Source organism: Galeopterus variegatus, unplaced genomic scaffold (assembly GCF_000696425.1).
Source record: "Galeopterus variegatus unplaced genomic scaffold, G_variegatus-3.0.2 Scaffold1453, whole genome shotgun sequence".
Lineage (NCBI taxonomy): Eukaryota > Metazoa > Chordata > Mammalia > Dermoptera > Cynocephalidae > Galeopterus > Galeopterus variegatus.
The window spans coordinates 59,651-78,615 of NW_007727564.1; the positions used below are offsets into that span (position 1 = coordinate 59,651).

General features: G+C 34.4%; 1 protein-coding gene across 1 annotated transcript in view; it reads left to right on the forward strand.

Annotated features, from left to right (window-relative positions):
• The window catches only part of FAM63B (family with sequence similarity 63, member B), a 72,752-nt gene that overhangs the window by 38,892 nt on the left and 14,895 nt on the right, over nucleotides 1–18,965 (forward strand). Inside the window, 3 exon segments of the mRNA XM_008577128.1 lie at nucleotides 2,943–3,101; nucleotides 12,190–12,292; nucleotides 18,705–18,847. Of these exon segments, the coding sequence (XP_008575350.1) occupies nucleotides 2,943–3,101; nucleotides 12,190–12,292; nucleotides 18,705–18,847 (405 nt within the window).

Below are 18,965 nucleotides of genomic sequence, written 5' to 3' on the forward strand. Positions count from 1 at the left end.
AAAAAAAAAAAAAAAAAAAAAAAAAAAAAAAAACAGTTTAACCACTGCCTTAAAGGATTCAGTAGTAATCCTTTCTTGTGATGTAAGCAACTGTTCTTTACATTTACATCTTATAATATTGGTTATATTTTGGAATTAGGAACAAGGTGCAAAAATACTATTTTTAACCTTTGTTTATAAATTTATTTTTTATCAGTTGTATTAATCTTTATGGAGATTATCATGTGCTGTTAATTCAGTTATTTTAGTACTAAATAATCTATAATTAATGTAGCAAATATATGAAGGTGTAAGAATGAGCCAAGGAGCCTTAGAAATTACACTGCCCCTAAAGGAAGTTGGGTGCTTGGCAACCAAGAATTTAACAAAAACAGAAAGAAAAATTGGTGGTAGTAGAACTGTAATCCTTAGATCATTCAGAATTGTTAGTATTTTCTCAGATTCAACATTGCTGTGGCTTTAGGAAAAGTTTTAAAACATCTAAGGGAAAAAAATGTGAGCTGATTGTTTTTAAGGGTTCAGCTTTTGGGAAGGTTGAGAAAATATATTATTTTGGAGAAAACATACATATTAGGAAGAGGTGAAACTGACAAAGGTCAAAGACTGTGTAACAATGTTATCCTATTATAAATGCATCACTCATTAATTTTAAACATTTGAATTTTTGTTTGCAGTCTGTATACTCTCTTAGAATGGAATTTTATAAGTTATTTGGTAAAACAGAACTTTATTTTTATGACCTAAATTTATCATTTTCAAATTTCAAAGAGTTCCTAGTTTTAATAGAAGAGAATTTCTCTCTTTCTTTTTTTTTTTTTTTTCCTTTTTGTCTTTTTTTCGTGACCGGCAATGGGATCGCAACCCTCGGTGTCGCGCCCGCACCGCGCTCAACCAGTGAGCGGACCAGTCTCTATATGGGATCCAAACCCTCGGCGGGAGCGCCGCTACACTCCCAAGCGCCGCACTCTACTGAGTGTGCCACCGGGCCGGCCCTAGAAGAGGATTTATTTCATGTACACTTTTTCTTTTATAAGCCCCTCCAGTAGACTACAGTATCTAACAGTGTCAAAAGTTTATTAAATTTTATAGGTTTTTATTTGCTCTATCAAATATATCCTCTGTAAGTATATCCATATTTAATGTGTTAAAATGTTTAGAAAAACATGTTTTAAAATACTCTTCATTACAGACTTGTGTGACCACATTAATTAAAAGAACGATATGGACAGAATGACTCCCTAATTTGGCCAACAACTAACTCTTTGTTATCCAGACTCTGCCTATTTCTTAGACTTCATCTCCTACAACTTTCATTTATTTCACTCTAGCTATACTGGACTCCCTGCTTTTCATGGACACAGTAATAAACTCATTTCTGCATCAGGGTTTTTGTACTAGTGTCCACTTTGTCTGGAATGCTCTTTTCCCAGAGCATCCCAAGACTGAATGTGCACTTTGGTCTCTATTCAAGCATCATTTTCAAAGAGACCTTCCTTTTTCCTTCTGTTCACTCTTTCTTTCTTTCACAATTTTAGGCTTAATGCATTCACTGCAAAATTGGATGTGGGAAGTACAGAGAATTTCCGTATACCTCCTGTTCCTCCTCACTCTACACACACAGCCTCCCTATCAGTGTCCCACACCAGAGTGGTATATTTGTTGTACTGATAAGCCTACCTTAAAACATTTTCACCACCCAAAGTCCATAATTTACATTTGAGTTTATTCTTGGTGTTATACATTCTATGGGTTTTGATAAGTGCATAATGACATGTATCCACCATTATAGTATCATACAAAATAATTTTATTGTCCTAAAAGTCCTCTGTTCTCTGCCTGTTCACCCCTTCCTCCTCCTGATCCATGCCAACCACTGATTTTTTTTACTGTCTCTATAGTTTTGCCTTTTCTAGAATGTCATTTGGAATCACACAGTATGTAGCCTTTTCAGTTTGGCTTCTTTCACTCAATAATATGCATTTAAGCTTCCTCCGTGTGTTTTCATAGCTTGATAGCTTCTTTTTTTTTTTTAGTTCTGATGAAAACCACATAATATAAAACTTATCCTCTTAACCATTTTTAAGTGTACAGTTTAGTAGTGTTAACAGTATTCACAATGCTGTCTAACAGATCTCCAGAACTTTTTCATCTTGTAAAACTGAAACTCTATACCTGTCGAACAACTCCCCATTTTCCATTCCCCTCAAGCCCCTGGAAACTGCCATTCTACCTAATATTTTTATGATTTTGACTCTTCTAGATATGTCATGTAAGTGAGATCATACAGCATTTGTACTTTTGTGATTGGCTTATTTCATGCAGCATAATGTCCTCAAGGTTCATCCACGTTGTAGCATGTGACAGAATTTCCTTCTAAGGCTGAATAGTATTCCATTGTATGTTCATACCACATTTTCTTTATCCATTCATCTGTCAATGGACAATTTTGCTGTTTCCACTCCTTGACTATTGTGAATAATATTGCATTGAACATGGGTGTGCAAATATCTTTTCAAGATACTGCTTTCAATTCTTTGGGATATATACAAAGAACTAGGAGAAAACTTTCTCTTTGACTTTAGAAACTTTTGACTTTAGACTTCACAGTCTAAAATAGGTGCTTAATTCCTGGCACTCTGTACAACTTTATCCTGCTCAATTTTTCTTACTAATACTTGACATTGTATTATATATTTACATGTTTGTCTCTCACATTAGAATGTTAGTTGCATGAGCACAGGAACTTTGTTTTATTCACTTTTATATCTTTGGAACTCAAATTAGTGCCTGGCATATAGTAGGTATTTAATAAAAATTTATTGGAGGGATGAATAAATTAGATAAGATGTAAAATTATAAGTAAATGTTCTTGTATTTAAATGCCTTTTTTGTTGTTCTTGTTTCGATTTTCTGAACCATACCTTTCCCCTTTCTATTTTCAGAATATGAGTGACGCAATGGCTATTTTGCACAAACTACAGACAGGTCTGGATGTAAATGTAAAATTTACTGGTGTTCGAGTGTTCGAATATACACCGGAATGCATAGTATTTGATCTTCTTGATATTCCTTTGTACCATGGGTGGTTAGTAGATCCTCAGGTAAGTAGAAGAATTTAAATTATTTAAACACAAATGTAGGAATAATTATTAATTTGACAAATTAATCTAAATTTAATTTTTTGATACATATTTTTGTGTGCTTTTACCTGGAATTAGCCAAATTATGAGGATAAGGGGACAGTACTCCAGACTTCCAAGTCTGCCCAAGACTTCTGACTCCAACTTCAGGGAGTTAGTGCACAACTACAAAGTTAGACAGAAGAGTCCACACAAGACCGCCCTTACTTCTCATACCAACTGCAAGCTAAGAGGTGTCCCAAAACTACCTTCAGGTTCAGTAATTCACTACAAAGACTCATAGAACTCACTGGAACCTATTATATTCACCACTATAATTTATTACAGGAAAAAGGTATAGGTTAGAATTAGCCAAGGAAAGAGACTCATAGGGCAGAATCTGGGAGGGTTCTAAATACAAAACTTCCATAGTCCTCAGGACACATTACCTCTTGAAACTGATGTATGACAATATGCATGGAGTGTTGCCAATCCTGGAAGAAACTCTCTCAACCTTTAGTGTTCAGTTTTTTTATTGAGGTTTCATTATGTAGGTGCCATGGATTGAATGGCCCCCCAAAGTCATTAAAGCTTATTCCCCACTGTGACTATTGAGGGTGGAAAACCCTATTATAGTAATTGAAAAGTGAAGCCTTGAAGAGGTGATTAGATTCTGAGGACCATGCCCTAGTGAATGGATTAATACTGGTGGTCATGGGCATGGTTCTGAGGGCTTTAAAAGGAGAGCACAGGAGAGTCTCTCTCTCTCTCTCTGCTCTGCCATTCTGCCATGTGAGGCCCCTGTATCACTATCACCACCAACAAGGCCTTCACCAGATGTGTTCTCTGGACTTTGGACTTCCCAGCCTCCAAAACTGTAAGCAATAAATTTTGTTTTCTTTGTAAATTACCCAGTTCCAGGTATTTTGTTATAAGCAACAGAAACAGCCTAATATAGTAGGCATGATTGATTCCAATGTGGCTGAACTCTGTCTGCAGCCCTTTCCTCCCTGGAGGCTGGGCTGACACCATGTGGTTCAAGGGGCCCACCATGAGTCATCTTGTTAGTATAAAGTACAGGTATGGTCCAAGGGGACCACCATGTATAACAAAGTCACTCCTATTATTCCAAGCGTTTAGAGGTTATCTCCCAAGAGCCAAGACATCAGCCAGACCTCTCTTCGGGCAAGGCCATATTCTTTACCGCACAGCTTTTTTATTTTTTATTTTTTGTCTTTATGTTATTGAGTTGCAAGATTTCTTGATATATTCTAGGTACATTTCCCTTATCAGATATATGATTTGGAAATGTATTCTCTCATATGTGGATTGTCTTTTCATTTTCTTCATGGTATCTGTACTAGTCCATTTTTGTTGCTTATAACAAAGTACTTGAAACTGGGTACTTTGTAAGAAAACAAAATTTATTGCTAACAGTTTTGGAGGCTGGGAAGTCCAGGGAACACTTATAGAGAGGGCCTTCTTTGGTAGTGATTTCAGTAGCACAGGGTCTCACATGGCAAAATGGCAGAGCAGAGAAAGAGAGAGACTCTCCCATGCTGTCCTTTTAAAGCCCTCAAAACCATACCCATGACCACCAGTATTAATCAATTCACTAGGGCATGGTCCTCTGAATCTAATCATCTCTTTAAGGCTCCACCTTTCAATTACCATAATAAAGTTTTCCACCCTCAACAGTTACAGCAGGGATTAAGCTTTAAGGACTTTGGGGGGCCATTTAATCCACTGCAGTGTGCTTTGAAGCACAAAACTTTTTCATTTCAGTGAAATTTAATTCATCTATTTTTTTCTTTTGTTGCTTATGCTTTTGGTGTCCTATGTAAGAGGGCTTTGCCTAACCCAAAGCCATGAAGATTTCCTCCTATATTTTCTTCTAACAGTTTCATAGTTTTAACACTTACATATAGGAATATGATCCATTTTGAGTTAGTTTTTGTATATGGTTTGAGGAAAGGATCCAACTTTATTCCTCTGCATATGGATATCCAGTTGTCCTAGTACCATTTGTTGAAAACATTATTCTTTCCCCATTGAATTATCTTGGCACTCAGAATAAAATAAATAATGAAATAAACGCTTCTCTTTGTCCCTGTGCCCTCCTCATATCCTTAAAAGCCTCCAGTGTGATTAAAATAAGGTTTAAAATACTTATTAGGGTTTTTATGATAGGCCACATGATCTAGATTCGGCCTACCTGTTCCAACTTCACCTCATATACTTCTACTTGATTACTACCCTGCAGCAACACTAGCTGCCTCAGGATTTTCATACTGGCTGATCGCCCACTGTGGAATACCATTTTCCTATCCTAACCCATTGTTCTCCCAGATCTTTATATTTCTGGTTCCTCATTATTCAGGTCCTAGGTCAAATATCATTTTGTTAGAGAGGCCCTCCCTGACCAGTTTGTTGAAATTAGTCACCCTCCCTTATCCCCAGTCATTTTCTCTCCCATGACCCTACTTTTTTTTTTTTTTTTAAATGCTTATCATTATCTGGAATTATTGTTTATTTCTTTAGCTGGTAGACTGTCATCACCCACTAGAATATACATTTTATGAAAGCTGGGCTTTTATATGTCAGTGTTTAGAGCAGTGCCTGGCACATAGTAGGCTCTCAATTAACTTTAACTGATGAAGTGCAGCATGTATGCATTAGTTTTATGAAAGCTGGGCTTTTATATGTCAGTGTTTAGAGCAGTGCCTGGCACATAGTAGGCTGTCAATTAACTTTAACTGATGAAGTGCAGCATGTATGCATTAACTACAGGGAAGGAGAGATCATAATAGCAAGGACTTGGCAGTGCTTTTTCATTCCTGTCCACTGGTAAAAGCAACTGGTAGTCTGAGCAGTGGAAGAATGGCTTACTTATAAGCAGGATATCTGTATTTTTATTGGCACTCTGTCTCTGCGAATATCAGTGAAAAGTGTAAACGTGCCCAGCAGTTTACACATCCAAGGTGGGCCATGTTGGATCTGACAGATGACAATACCAGGTAGTTTAGATTCTTGAGGTAAATTAGATGAGAGCTTGAGGAACTTAAGCCTGAGTTCTTAAAAACTGGACATAGATTATGCTTTTGACTGTATGATAAACAGTTGAATTCATATGCTTACAGAAAAAAATGTACTCTAATGTAGGACAGAGATTGTTCATCAGACTTTTCTGGTCTCGATGATGGTTTTCAAACTACTGGAGAAGCCTCAGGGCTCTGCTATATATCTATTTTACTTACCTGCTTTGTGACAGAAGGATTCCACTGATGAGAAGAAAAAAAGAACAAGACAAATTTTGAAATCCCTAGGTCTGTATGTAGTAACTTTCAGAACTGGCTAGTTCTTTGAATTCTGATTCTGTGTTCTGCAAATAACTGTCTTAAAAATAAATATCTGTAGTTCTTTGGATAGTGGTCACCAGAATTCAGTTACTGAGAAGGTATTTCCCCATTATGAATTGATAACTAACTCCTTAATAGCAACACTGGAAGCCAGATGACAGTGGGATGATATATTTAGTGTGCTGAAAGAAGACAAATGTTTACCTATAATTCTGTTCCCAGTAAAATTATCTTTCTTGAAAGAAGCAAAGTCATTTTTCAGATTAATTATGATAAGTTTGCTCCCAGTAGACCATTATTAATGGAAATTCTAAACAAATATTTTGGTCAGAAGGAAAGTGATCCCAGAAGGAAGGGTGAATGGAAAGATAATAACCCGATGAATATATGGATAAATCTGAATGATTGTTGACTGTATTAAATAATAACATTATCTTTGGGGGTTTAAAAAAAAGAACACTAGCATTGGCAAAATAATAATATTAAGTTGGGAGGAGGGTTAAATGGAATTAGAGCATTCTAAGGGCCTAGAATTAATTGTTTAAAAAGAGAGTAATTAAGTTGTGACTTCGATAAGGGTAGATATTAGTTTGTATAGCTTCTGTGTCTGACATAGTAGCCATAGTGTGCCTATTTAAATTTAAATTTAATTAAAATTTAGTTATTGAGTTGCACTAGCCACATTTCAGTTGCTCAATAGCCACATGTGACTAGTGGATATACTTTTGGTCCGCACAGATTTGGAATATTTCTGTCATTGCAGAAAGTACTATTGGACAGTGCTTTTCTAAAGAGTAACCATGAAAAGCACAGAAAATATAGTGGGTAACTTTTCGATTAGTAGAAGGAGAAAAATTAATCTAAAAAGAAGGAAGAAAGGAGAGATAAAGGAATGTTGAACTGATGGGATGGAGAGAATGGTGCATTTAATAAACTCAAATATATGAATAATTATAGTAAGTGTAAATAAGAGTAAATACTCTAGTTAAAAGACAATGAATCTGGGCCTACCCCGTGGCGCACTCGGGAGAGTATGGCACTGGGAGCGCAGCGACGCTCCCGCCGCGGGTTCGGATCCTATATAGGAATGGCCGGTGCACTCACTGGCTGAGCGCGGTGCGGGCAACACCACACCAAGGGTTGCGATCCCCTTACAGGTCAAGAAAAAGACAAAAAAAAAAAAGACAATGAATCTGAGGCTGGCCTAAAATACTTGCTATTCTAAAGGACATATATAAAATAATGTGTAGTTATACAGAAAGATTGCAAGGAAAAAGTGGGGGAAAAGAGAGGGCATACAATTACTAATCAAAAGAAAGCTGGAATAACTATAGTAATATTAGAAAGAATAGCCTTTAAGTCAAAATGCTTTACTAATGATAGAATGTTTAATTTGCCAAGAAAAGTGTTTTAAATTTTTATGCTCCTGGAGACACCTGGAAAGTATATATACCGATTGACTCTTTGTTCCTTGGACCCATGAGAATTGCCACAGCAAGTAAGCATTAGTTGACAATAAAAAATAAAATTTGTATGGTTCTAATCACATAACTTCAAAATACATAAGGAAAATTTAACAAAATTTGAGGGAGAAGTAGATTGCAGCACTGGAAGATTTTAATATACCTTTCTCTGTAATTGATAGAAGCAGAAGAGGAGAAAACTTAGTGAACATACTTTTTTTTTTAATTTAGTAAATTTTTAATTTTGGAATAATTTCAGATTTACAGGAAAGTGGCAAAGATATTACAGAGAATTCCCATGTACTTTTCACTCAGTTTTCCCTAATGTTAACATCTTATGTAACTATGGTACATGTATCAAAACTAAGAAATTTAGTATTGGTATGTAACTACTAACTAAATTACAGTCTTCATTCAGATTTCATAAATTTTTTCACTAATGTTTTTTGTTGATCTTGTTACAGAATAACATGTCTTCCTAGTCTTCTCTAGTCTGTGACATTTTATGTCTTTTCCATGTTTTTCATATCCCTGACTATACGTTATTTTCATGTACTCATGAAATTTACAAAAATTGATGTAATGCTGTGCCATAAAGCAAGTTTCAACAAATTTCTGAGGATTTAAAACATACAGAATATGGGATATTCTCTAGCCGGAGAGCAAACAGTCTAGATATCAGTAGAAAAACAACAATTAGGGACTGCTTGGGTCAAGAAAATCATAGGGAAACTTAGAATATATTTTAAACTACACAATGACTAAATCCATATCAAAACTTCTGAGATACAGGTAAAACAGTTTTAGGGAGGATTTTTAAGCCTAATGTTTACATGTTAAAGAAAAAGTGAAGACTGAAAATGAACAAGCTATGTTTCCATCCTAAGAAAGAGCAAAGAAGTATTAAAATAGAAAGCAGGGTTTGATCCCTGTACCAGCTGGCTGCCAAATAGATAGTAGATAGATAGATAGATAGATAGATAGATAGATAGATAGATAGATAGATAGATAGATAGATAGATAGATAGATAGATAGATAGATAGATAGATGATAGATAGATAGAGAGCAGATATGTAATAAAGAAGATCAACAAAAGTAAAATTCTTTGAAAAAGATTTTAAAGTGACAGAGAATGAAATTTTTTAAATGTCATTTATATAGCATAAGTTCCTAGGAATAAATCTAGCAAAAAGATGTATAATACCTCTGGAGTAATTTTAAATTTGAGAGAAATAGAGACCTATGTAAATGTAAAGATGTACTGTGTTCTTAGATTTCAAGACTGGAATTATAAAGATGTCAGTTCTCCCAAGAGTAAAGTACAGTTTCAATATAATCTCAAACAAAATACCAGCATATTTGTAGAGGGGAGTTCTGGACAAGTTGATTCTATAATTTATATGGAAATGGAAAGGGCCAAGAATAAAAGCTAAGATTTTCTTGAAGCAGAACAACTAGGAAGGACCTGCTCTTTCAGAAACAAAATATTTAAAATATTGTAATTAAGATTTAGACCAATGACAGAGAATAGAGGCCTAAAAAGATCATGCTTATATAGACAGAAATAGGGCCACCATAGAGCAATAGGGAAAGGCAGTCCTTCCAGAAAGGTGCCAAGACAATTAAATAATCATAAAGAAAAAAATGAAATTATTTCCCACATCTTACACCATAAAAATTCTATTCCATGTGCATTAAAGTTTCACTGTAAAAGAGAAAACTGAAGAAGTTTGAGAATGTGTTCCTGACTTTACAAGGTAGGGAGGGATTTCTTGAGATACAAACCCATTAATCATAAAGGAAACACTGGTAATACATGACTACTTTAAAACTAAGAACTTTTGTTCATCTAAAGACATCCCAAAGATAATGTAAAAGCAAGCCACAGAGTAGAAGATGATTGTAACTTACTTGATGAATAAAGGATTGATATCCAGAGGATTTAAAGAGCTCCTAGTTTTTTTAAAGATAGACAATCCAGTAAAAAAAAGGAGCAAATGACTTGACAAAGCACTTCACAAAAATGGTTATTCAAATGGCCAGTAAACATATGAATTAGTCACCAGGGAAATACAAATTAAAATCAAAACAAGATACCACTATACACCCATCAGACTGACTAACATTTAAAAGGCTGATGATATTAAATATTGGAGAAGATGTACAGCATAGAGAATTCTTATTCCCTACAAATGGATTGGCCATCTACTTTGGAAAACAGTTTATTTTATGTAGTAAAGTTGAGGATAAGTATACCCTAAGGCTAAGCAGTTTGACAGGGCATATGCCCTAGAGAAACTCCTGATGTGTACAACAGGATAAACATGCAAGAATGTTCATAGCAGTTTTATTTGTCATAGCTCCAAACTGGAAACAACTCAAATAGCCATCAAAAGATGAATGAATAACTAACTACATTATGATATATTCGTACTGTGGAATACTGTACTACAATGAAAATAAACAGCTGCATACCACTATACAACTATCTAGCTTATTATTTGTTTGTTTTTATTGTTTGTTTTTACTCTAGAATATAAACTTTATGAAAGCATAGACTATTTTGTTCACTGCTGTGTCTGCAGCTTCTGTAATAGCACCTGGTTCATAGCAGCATGTAATAGGCACCCAAATAAATTAATTGAATGATATATTAATGTAGAGATTCTGCCTATGAAAATTTGAAATCTTTATATTCATTGTTAGTCTATAGAAATATAATTGATTTTTATATATTGATCTTGTATTTCTTATTCCAGTTGTATTTTTATGGATTCCTTAGAATTTAAAATTTATATCCTTTGGTAAAACTTAATGGAGTTGAGTCACTAAAGGTGTTGAGAAAAATAATGAACATCTAAAGAGATGGTGCCCTCAAATTCTCTCTGAAGGGTCTAAGTTCTTGTTTTAAATAAATAATAACTGGAAGTCAAAGATATACTTAAGGATCCTCTGTCAAAGAAAAGGTCTTATTTGGCTCTGAACCAAAAGATTGACAACTGGATACATTTTGTGTTTTATATTAATGTGAAATGTTTAATATATATTGTAACATTTTCCACAATTTCCTGCTCTGACTTTTTCAATTAACTGATCTTAATCAACCATCAGTCCCAGTTGCATGAGTTAAGAAGACATTGCAGAATTTTGTAGGAACAGGGAAAATAAATTATAGCCTACAGCAGTGGTTCTCAAACTTTGCTGTGCATCAGAATCACTTGGGCAGTGAAACAAAAACTTAGACAATTGAGAAGCAACTTGAACCTGGAATTCTTTTAAATATTTTTAACAAGCTCCCCAAGTTTGAGAACCACTGTCCAGAGTATTATTTGTGCAGATATATGTCAAGACCAGTGGTATTCAAAGAGTAATTATTCAAGATGATCATTTAAATGTAGGAAAAAATCATTGGCCCTCTTATTTTTATTTATATCATTGTTTAATTTATATTTTTGTTATATATAATATGTTAATATAGTAATGCATATAAATAATTTATAAATAAATGTAAATATGTTTTTAGGGATGGGAAGGCACTCAGAATAAGTTGTTTAGGTGGTTGTTTAGGCAGCAGAAACCTCTGTTTCTTCAATAGTCAAAGCAGAATGGAGGGAGAGTAGAGATGCCCAATTTTATTTTCTTATACCTTAGAAGTTTGAATTTACTTTTCTACTGTACCTCTAAAGACAAAGATAAAACAAAAATCATGAGGCAAATACTGTCTCTGATTAGCATATATTAACCTTTCTCCAGGAAAATAACATTAGCTTTCACTACTCGTATCTCCACTATACTTTTCTAAGAACTAAATAATAAATAAAATGGAAGATCTCTGTTAATTCTATAAATTAACATCTTTAAATTTGGCTTGCTTTAAATGTGAAACATTTGTTTTTTTAAAACACTGAAATTTTCTTATTTTTCTCCTGAAATAGTTTATATTTTAGTCATGTAAATACATATTTATAAACCTTAAGAAATAAAGTTGCATGTAATAATTCCATTTTATCAATTTTTGCATAATTGGAATACAACTATGCAGTATGTTTTGTAATGTGTTGTATTGAGCTATAAACAAAATTGGAAACTGTTGGGTGTTGATTTTAGTGCTGATTTTTTTTTTCATAAGTAATACTTTATGTATGTTCAGTATTATATTACAATAAAATCCTTAAGAGTGATGTGGGTTTCTTTTGTTATTGTTTCTGATCTTATCATGATTAATAAGACAGTCATTTGTTTTCTAGACTGATGACATTGTAAAAGCTGTTGGTAACTGCAGCTACAATCAACTAGTGGAAAAGATCATCTCTTGCAAGCAGTCAGACAATAGTGAGCTGGTTAGTGAAGGTGGGTGAATGCTACTATTACCTGACTTTTTTATCCTTGGCTAAATAACTTGCCTTATATAATATCTTTCAAATTCCTTAAATAAGACTTATAAAAAATACAAGCAATGCTACTTATAGGAATTAAAAGAAGTAATCATTCATAAAGTTTCCAGTGAAAAGTTTTTCCTAGAACCCTTTCATTTGACTTGTAAAATGAGGCCTGGATTCTAGTAATTCTTTGGAATCACTTGCTAGCTTGGGTATGGTCAATTACCTGGAGGTTACTGATAATTACTCTTTTAAAAAAGGATTATATTTCGGAGTGCTGAGTGGACTTCATAATTTGTCCTAAACACTTCAGTTGACTGAGATGAGTATTATGATGCTCAAGTGTTCTATTTTGGTAGATAGACCTCTGCCTATGTTTCACTACAATACAATATATTAAAACCCCATTCTGAATCAGAGTATGCCTCTGAACATCAGTTTTCCTCATCCTTAGCTAACTGAAATTGCTAAATTCATCATCATAAAAATAGTTTAATGTTTTTTCAGCTGTATTCCATCAGTGATGGGAAAAGGAGATTTGACACCAGAATGCTATCAGGAGCCATAGAATTTGGCTATACCTTCCCCACCACCCACTTCCCTTTTTCATAAATACACACAAATACTGAGGCTGCTATTCTGCTTTCTTCGAAGGATAAACAAAAGGAAGAAAAATAATGAGAATTAAGGGATGAGTTTCATCATTCTCTTTCAGACACACAGTCCTTTTACATGTGGTATAATAAAATCAATTACAGTTACCACATTTTTAAAAATTAAAACTTGTGACTATAGGAATATTTATTAAGACATATAAAATAGGGCCGGCCCGGTGGCGCACTGGAGAGTGCGCCGCTTGGGAGTGTGGTGGCGCTCCCGCCAAGGGTTCGGATCCCATGTGGAGACCAGTTCCCGCTCACTGGCTGAGCGCGGTGCAGGCGTGACACCGAGCGTTGCGATCCCATTGCCGGTCAGTAAAAAAGACAAAAAGGAAAAAAAAAAGACATATAAAATATGTGTACATAAATCCCATATTAATTAATCAGAACCCAACTAATTATATGACTGTACTTCAAAAAGTTTGTAGAAAAATAGAGTTGAAAGATAATACAAATCTTTTCATGAACGTTTTGAAGTACCTTGGTATTACTCAATTATCCAGAAGTTCAACACGTTTATGCAAAAGAGGCAAGTAATAAGAAAATACATAGTATTTTAATTGAGGTTTATCCTAGTCTTCTACTTGGAATAAACACATAAACATATAGGGACATTGATCATTTATTTGTATGACAGCTCTTTCACTAAAACTTAAGGCAGCAAAGTTTAAATTTTAGGAGGAAAAGGAGCAACAAAAGCTGTTATAAAAATATTTTCTCTCAACGAAATTGTACTCACTAGAACTTTGAAATTTTAGGAGGAAAAGGAGCAACAAAAGCTGTTATAAAAATATTTTCTCTCAACGAAATTCTACTCACTAGAACTTTGCATTCATTCCTTATCCAAGTTCTTGTTACCGTGGGTATATTCCTAAAAAGACTATAAAGAAAATTTATCTGTGGAATCCTATTTTCTCAGTAATGTCAAGTATACTATTAGAGTTAGGCTATTCAATAGTAACTTAAGGAACAGTAGGATTCAGGAAGTGGTAACAGAATGATAGCCAAGAAGTGATATTTAGGTAAACAGATTTATATGGTAAGAAGCCATAGGAAACACTGTTACACCATCTTTCCCAAGACAGAATATGATGCAAAAAGCATAGGACTTAGTAGTACACTAATTAACAAAATGAACCAAAAACAGTCCTTTCATCATTTTTTAAAATTTCATTTATTTTTATTTTATTTTTTTGGTGGCTGGCCAGTACAGGGATTGAACCCTAGACCTTGGTACTATCAGCACCATACTGTAACCAACTGAGTTAACCAGCCAGCCCAGTTTTTTCATTTTTCTTAACTTGCTGTTAAAACTTATTATTTCTCTGACATTGATTACCCAGGATAATGAAAAACTATAGCTGATTTATATGGTACTGATAATTTGGAAGTAATGTCTTGGTAAAAGCAAGGAAGGACTCACCTCTATGGTGGTACAGAATTTTCAGGTAATTTTAGGAGTATATACCGTACCTAATTTCTTGATATATAAACTTTGTAATGGTGAAATTCTGCATATCAGATTTCCATATTAAGGAATAATTATATGTGTACATATAATTCAGTACAATTAAAAAAAAAAAAAAAAAAAAAAAAAAGAAATTATAAATAGGTAGTCTGTTTGAAATAATTATTCAGTGCCAATGGTCACTTGTATAAGGCACCAAGAAATCACATAGGAAAGAAAAGACCACTGGACATTTTTATTTACATTGTAGCAATTAGCTTTCCTCCATCATTTTTCTTTATCATATTCTCTTGGATGTACTGTTCAATTGAAGTAGTCTTCTTTCTTTTCTACTTGGTCTACAACTGTAGCTTTCCTTTTGAATCAATAAAATATCCAATCTAATTTTTATTTGTTAAGAATTAAGCTTTGGTCTAGATGATAACTACTTTTTAAAAATTCAAACATTTCACTTCGTATGAATGTGTAGAGTATAAGAAATACTTTTACCAGTATTCTTTTTTGAGGAAAAAGAAATGTTATTTAGCTGATAGTCAAATAGAATAAGGTATTCTTTAATCTTCTTTCAGATAACATTCAATTTTTTTTTACGCTAATACCTTGTATTATTTGCTCCCTCTTTTGAGTGTCAATACATTTTCGAATCTGGTTATAACAATGGGTTGTGGCATGGCAGCAAAAGTCTACAAGGAAAAACAGTACCAGCTGACAGACTTCTTCTCCAGAGCAGGTCATTTAATTCCAGATGCTCTTTCAGGAATAATTGTTTCTTTAACAATTGTTCCTAGGACAAAAATATGTGTGTAAGAATAATTTCAGGATTCTTATTCCTTCATTCATAAATATATTGAGGATTTATTATGTACCATAAATATTATAGTTTGAATTCACATTATTTTTATTAAATAATACTTGTTTTCTTTTATTCCTCCAACTTTTATTTTGGAAAATCTCAAGCCCATAAAAAAAAGTTGGAATAGGGGCCGGCCCGGTGGCGCACTGCTATAGTGCGCCGCTTGGGAAGCGCGGTGGCGCTCCCGCCGAGGGTTCGGATCCCACATGCAGACCGGTTCCTGCTCACTGGCTGAGCGAGGCGCGGGAGCAACACCGAGGGCTGCGATCCCGTTGCCGGTCCCGGTCCAGTACGGGGGCGACACTGAGGGTTGCGATCCGTTGCCGGACACGGAAAAAGACAAAAAAAAAAAAAAAAAAAAAGTTGGAATAGCACAATGAACATTTTTATGTTCATTGCTTAAATTCACAAATTATTAACATATTGACTGCTTTTTTTCTGTACTCTTACACGCACACTTTTTTTTTCTAAATCATGTGAGAATTAGTTGCAAATATAACACTTTACCCATAAGTGTTTCAACATTTGTCTCCTAAGAACAAGAAATTCTCCTATATATAATCATAACACAGTGATCTCAGGTAATTTAGCATTAATATAGTATTATTATCTATTATACAATTAATATCCAGAAATCTCCAGTTTTCCCAGTAATGTTCCTTATATTTTTTAATTTTTTCAGTGTAGGCTCCAAGCAAAGATCATTTGGTTGTCATATTTCTGTAGTCTTCTGTTATCTGGAATAGATCCCTAACCTTATTCCTTTCTTCTTTTTCTTTCCTTGTTTCTCTTTCCCTCCCTTCTTCTCTTTTCCTTCTTTTATGATATTGACTTTTTAAAAATAGTCCAGGTCAGCTGTTTTGTAGGAATAGCCCTCAATTTGGATTCATCTGATTGTTTCCTCATGAGTAGATTCAGATTATATATTTTTGGCAGGAATGCTACATAGGTTACATTGTGTTCTTCCCAGTGTATCAAATCAGGAGGCACATTAGTCTGATTATCCCATTATTGGTTATGTTCAAATTTGATCAAGGTGGTATCTGCCAGATTTTTTAATTGTAAAAATGCCCCTTTCCCTTTGTAATTAATAAGTAATGTTTTGATGTTCTCCTTTGAAACTGTGAATATTCTGTTCCTTAATAATCTTTCACCCAATATATTTGGCATTCATTCATTCTTGGCTAAATCAATTATTACCATGGTGGTTATCATATTTGTACTGTTCCTTCTACATTTATCAGTTTTTTGGCATTCATTCATTCTTGGCTAAATCAATTATTACCATGGTGGTTATCATATTTGTACTATTCCTTCTACATTTATCAGTTTTTACTCTTCTTTTTTTTTTTTTCCTTTTTGTCTTTTTTTGTGTCCGGCAACGGATTGCAACCCTCAGTGTCGCGCCCGTACTGGACCGGGACCGGCAACGGGATAGCAACACTCGGTGTTGTGCCCGCACCTCGCTCAGCCAGTGAGCGGGAACCAGTCTGTATGTGGGATCCGAACCCTTGGCGGGAGCACCGCCGCACTCCCAAGCGGCGCACTGTAGCAGTGCACCACCGGGCCGGCCCCAGTTGTTACTCTTCTATAAAAAATAGTTTTTCCTTCTGCTCCTCCTCCCCCATTTAAAAAATTGTATCAATATAAAGTTGTAGATTCTTTTTTCTCAGTGTATAATCCATGATTTTCATTATTCCTTTTGACATTTAAATTCTTCCAAATATGGCCAGTGGGATGCTCTCAAGCTGGGGCCCATGTTCTTTTGATATGTCCTCCTCGTTACTTGAGCACTTCCCTATTTTTTGGCACAGTTTTTTTTGGGCTCTCTACCAAGTTTATTTTCAATTTCTTGTTGAGGTATTAGTTTCTTAACACAGATTCATCTTTACTCCGTATATCTGCACCTCTCAGCTCATTTATAAAACTTTTTAGAGCATTTCCTTCCCCCCCAATATTGCTTCTGAGATATTTCTTCCTTACTAAAGGAAGGGAGCAAAAGGAGGAAGGGAGAGAAAAAAGAAGAGAAATACAGGTTTTAAAATATTTATACAGTTGATTCTCATTATTCATGGTAGCTATGTTCTATAAAGTTGCCATGAACACCAATTAGTGAATTCTGAACCATTGCTCCCAGCGAAAATACAGGGTTAGGTTCTTGTGAGCTTCTAGTCATAACATTTTTGTCAGCTGATCCATACATAGCCTTGTTTTATGTGTGTTTCTGTTTAAAGAAACCTTATTTAACATATATTATTGATTCATTAACATTAAACACAGAGCCAACAGCACTACAACTCATGCCTCATGAATGAAAGTTATCTAGTACATGTATTTTCTCCATAAGGCATATCATAGCCATTATCCACTTAGGACCACTAGCCAGCACTTTTAGCATTATGCTTGGAGGCCATTTTGAACAGCAAAATCACCAACAAAAACCACAAAAATGTGAGAAATGTGGCACTAAATAGACTCTAAAAAGAATACTTGTTAACAGTATGAGAGCTGAAACAGGAAGGCAGAACATAGCCTTGATTGACCTCAGCTGGGAATGTGTACATCAGGCAACTCAAATTTTTTGCCAGTGTTCACATGTCCACAAATGACCAGAAAAGTGCTATTGATTTGGTGATTATAAATAAATTTTAGTGAGTAGATGAGCTTGCAAATACTAACCCACAGATAATGAAAATCCACTGTACATATATCTGTTAAATTAAACCCCAGATCACTTCTGTATATTTCATTGTGTTTCAAAAGGAAAAGATAATTTCTGTTTCTAAAGTTGATAATCATCTACATAATGAGTGGCATATGTTGGAGGAGATTAGAATAAAAATGGCATCAGTTTTCCCATTGCTTTCTGTTCAGTCTTATGCCTACTTTTAGTTTGGGGCAAGAATTGAGCAGCTTGTGACTTGAGAATTATCTGGGATCTTTGTTAAAATCTTAACTCAATTTGTTAAGGCTACTTTTAATTTCTAAACACCTAACCAGTGGGGAGGTAGCTGTTGACATACATCTTTCTCTCCTACCCACTTTTTAAATTGCTAACTCCTGCCTTTTTATTTGCTTTAATGGGTTTTAGTTTTATTGTGTCTGTGTCTTTTATTGAAAGCTGCCTGAAATCCTTTTTGGAAGTAGATAAAGTATAAGTAAATACATTTATTGATAAAAAGAATTTCACATAACTATTTCTTTAGGATGGGACTATCTATAGACACATATTCCATAGCAAAATTAGAAAGATGAATCTCTACTTTGGGACCACTATATAATAATAGGACAAGTCTTATTGACTGGCCTTTCTCCATATTTGGAACACAATGTGAATAGAAAACGAATAACTTTTTAATTTTGAAATTATTCTTCCATCTAATATTATGCATTGGTTCCATAGGCTTTGTAGCTGAGCAGTTTCTAAATAACACAGCCACTCAACTGACATACCATGGATTATGTGAACTAACTTCAACGGTTCAGGAAGGAGAACTTTGTGTGTTCTTTCGGAATAATCATTTTAGCACCATGACCAAGTACAAGGTATGATATAGAAATAGCTATTTAATTGTTATTCTAAGTGAAAGGAAGTCGATTTAGAGATGTCTTTTGATCTACTTCAAATTAAAAGACTATAGTATAATATTTCTTAACCATCAAA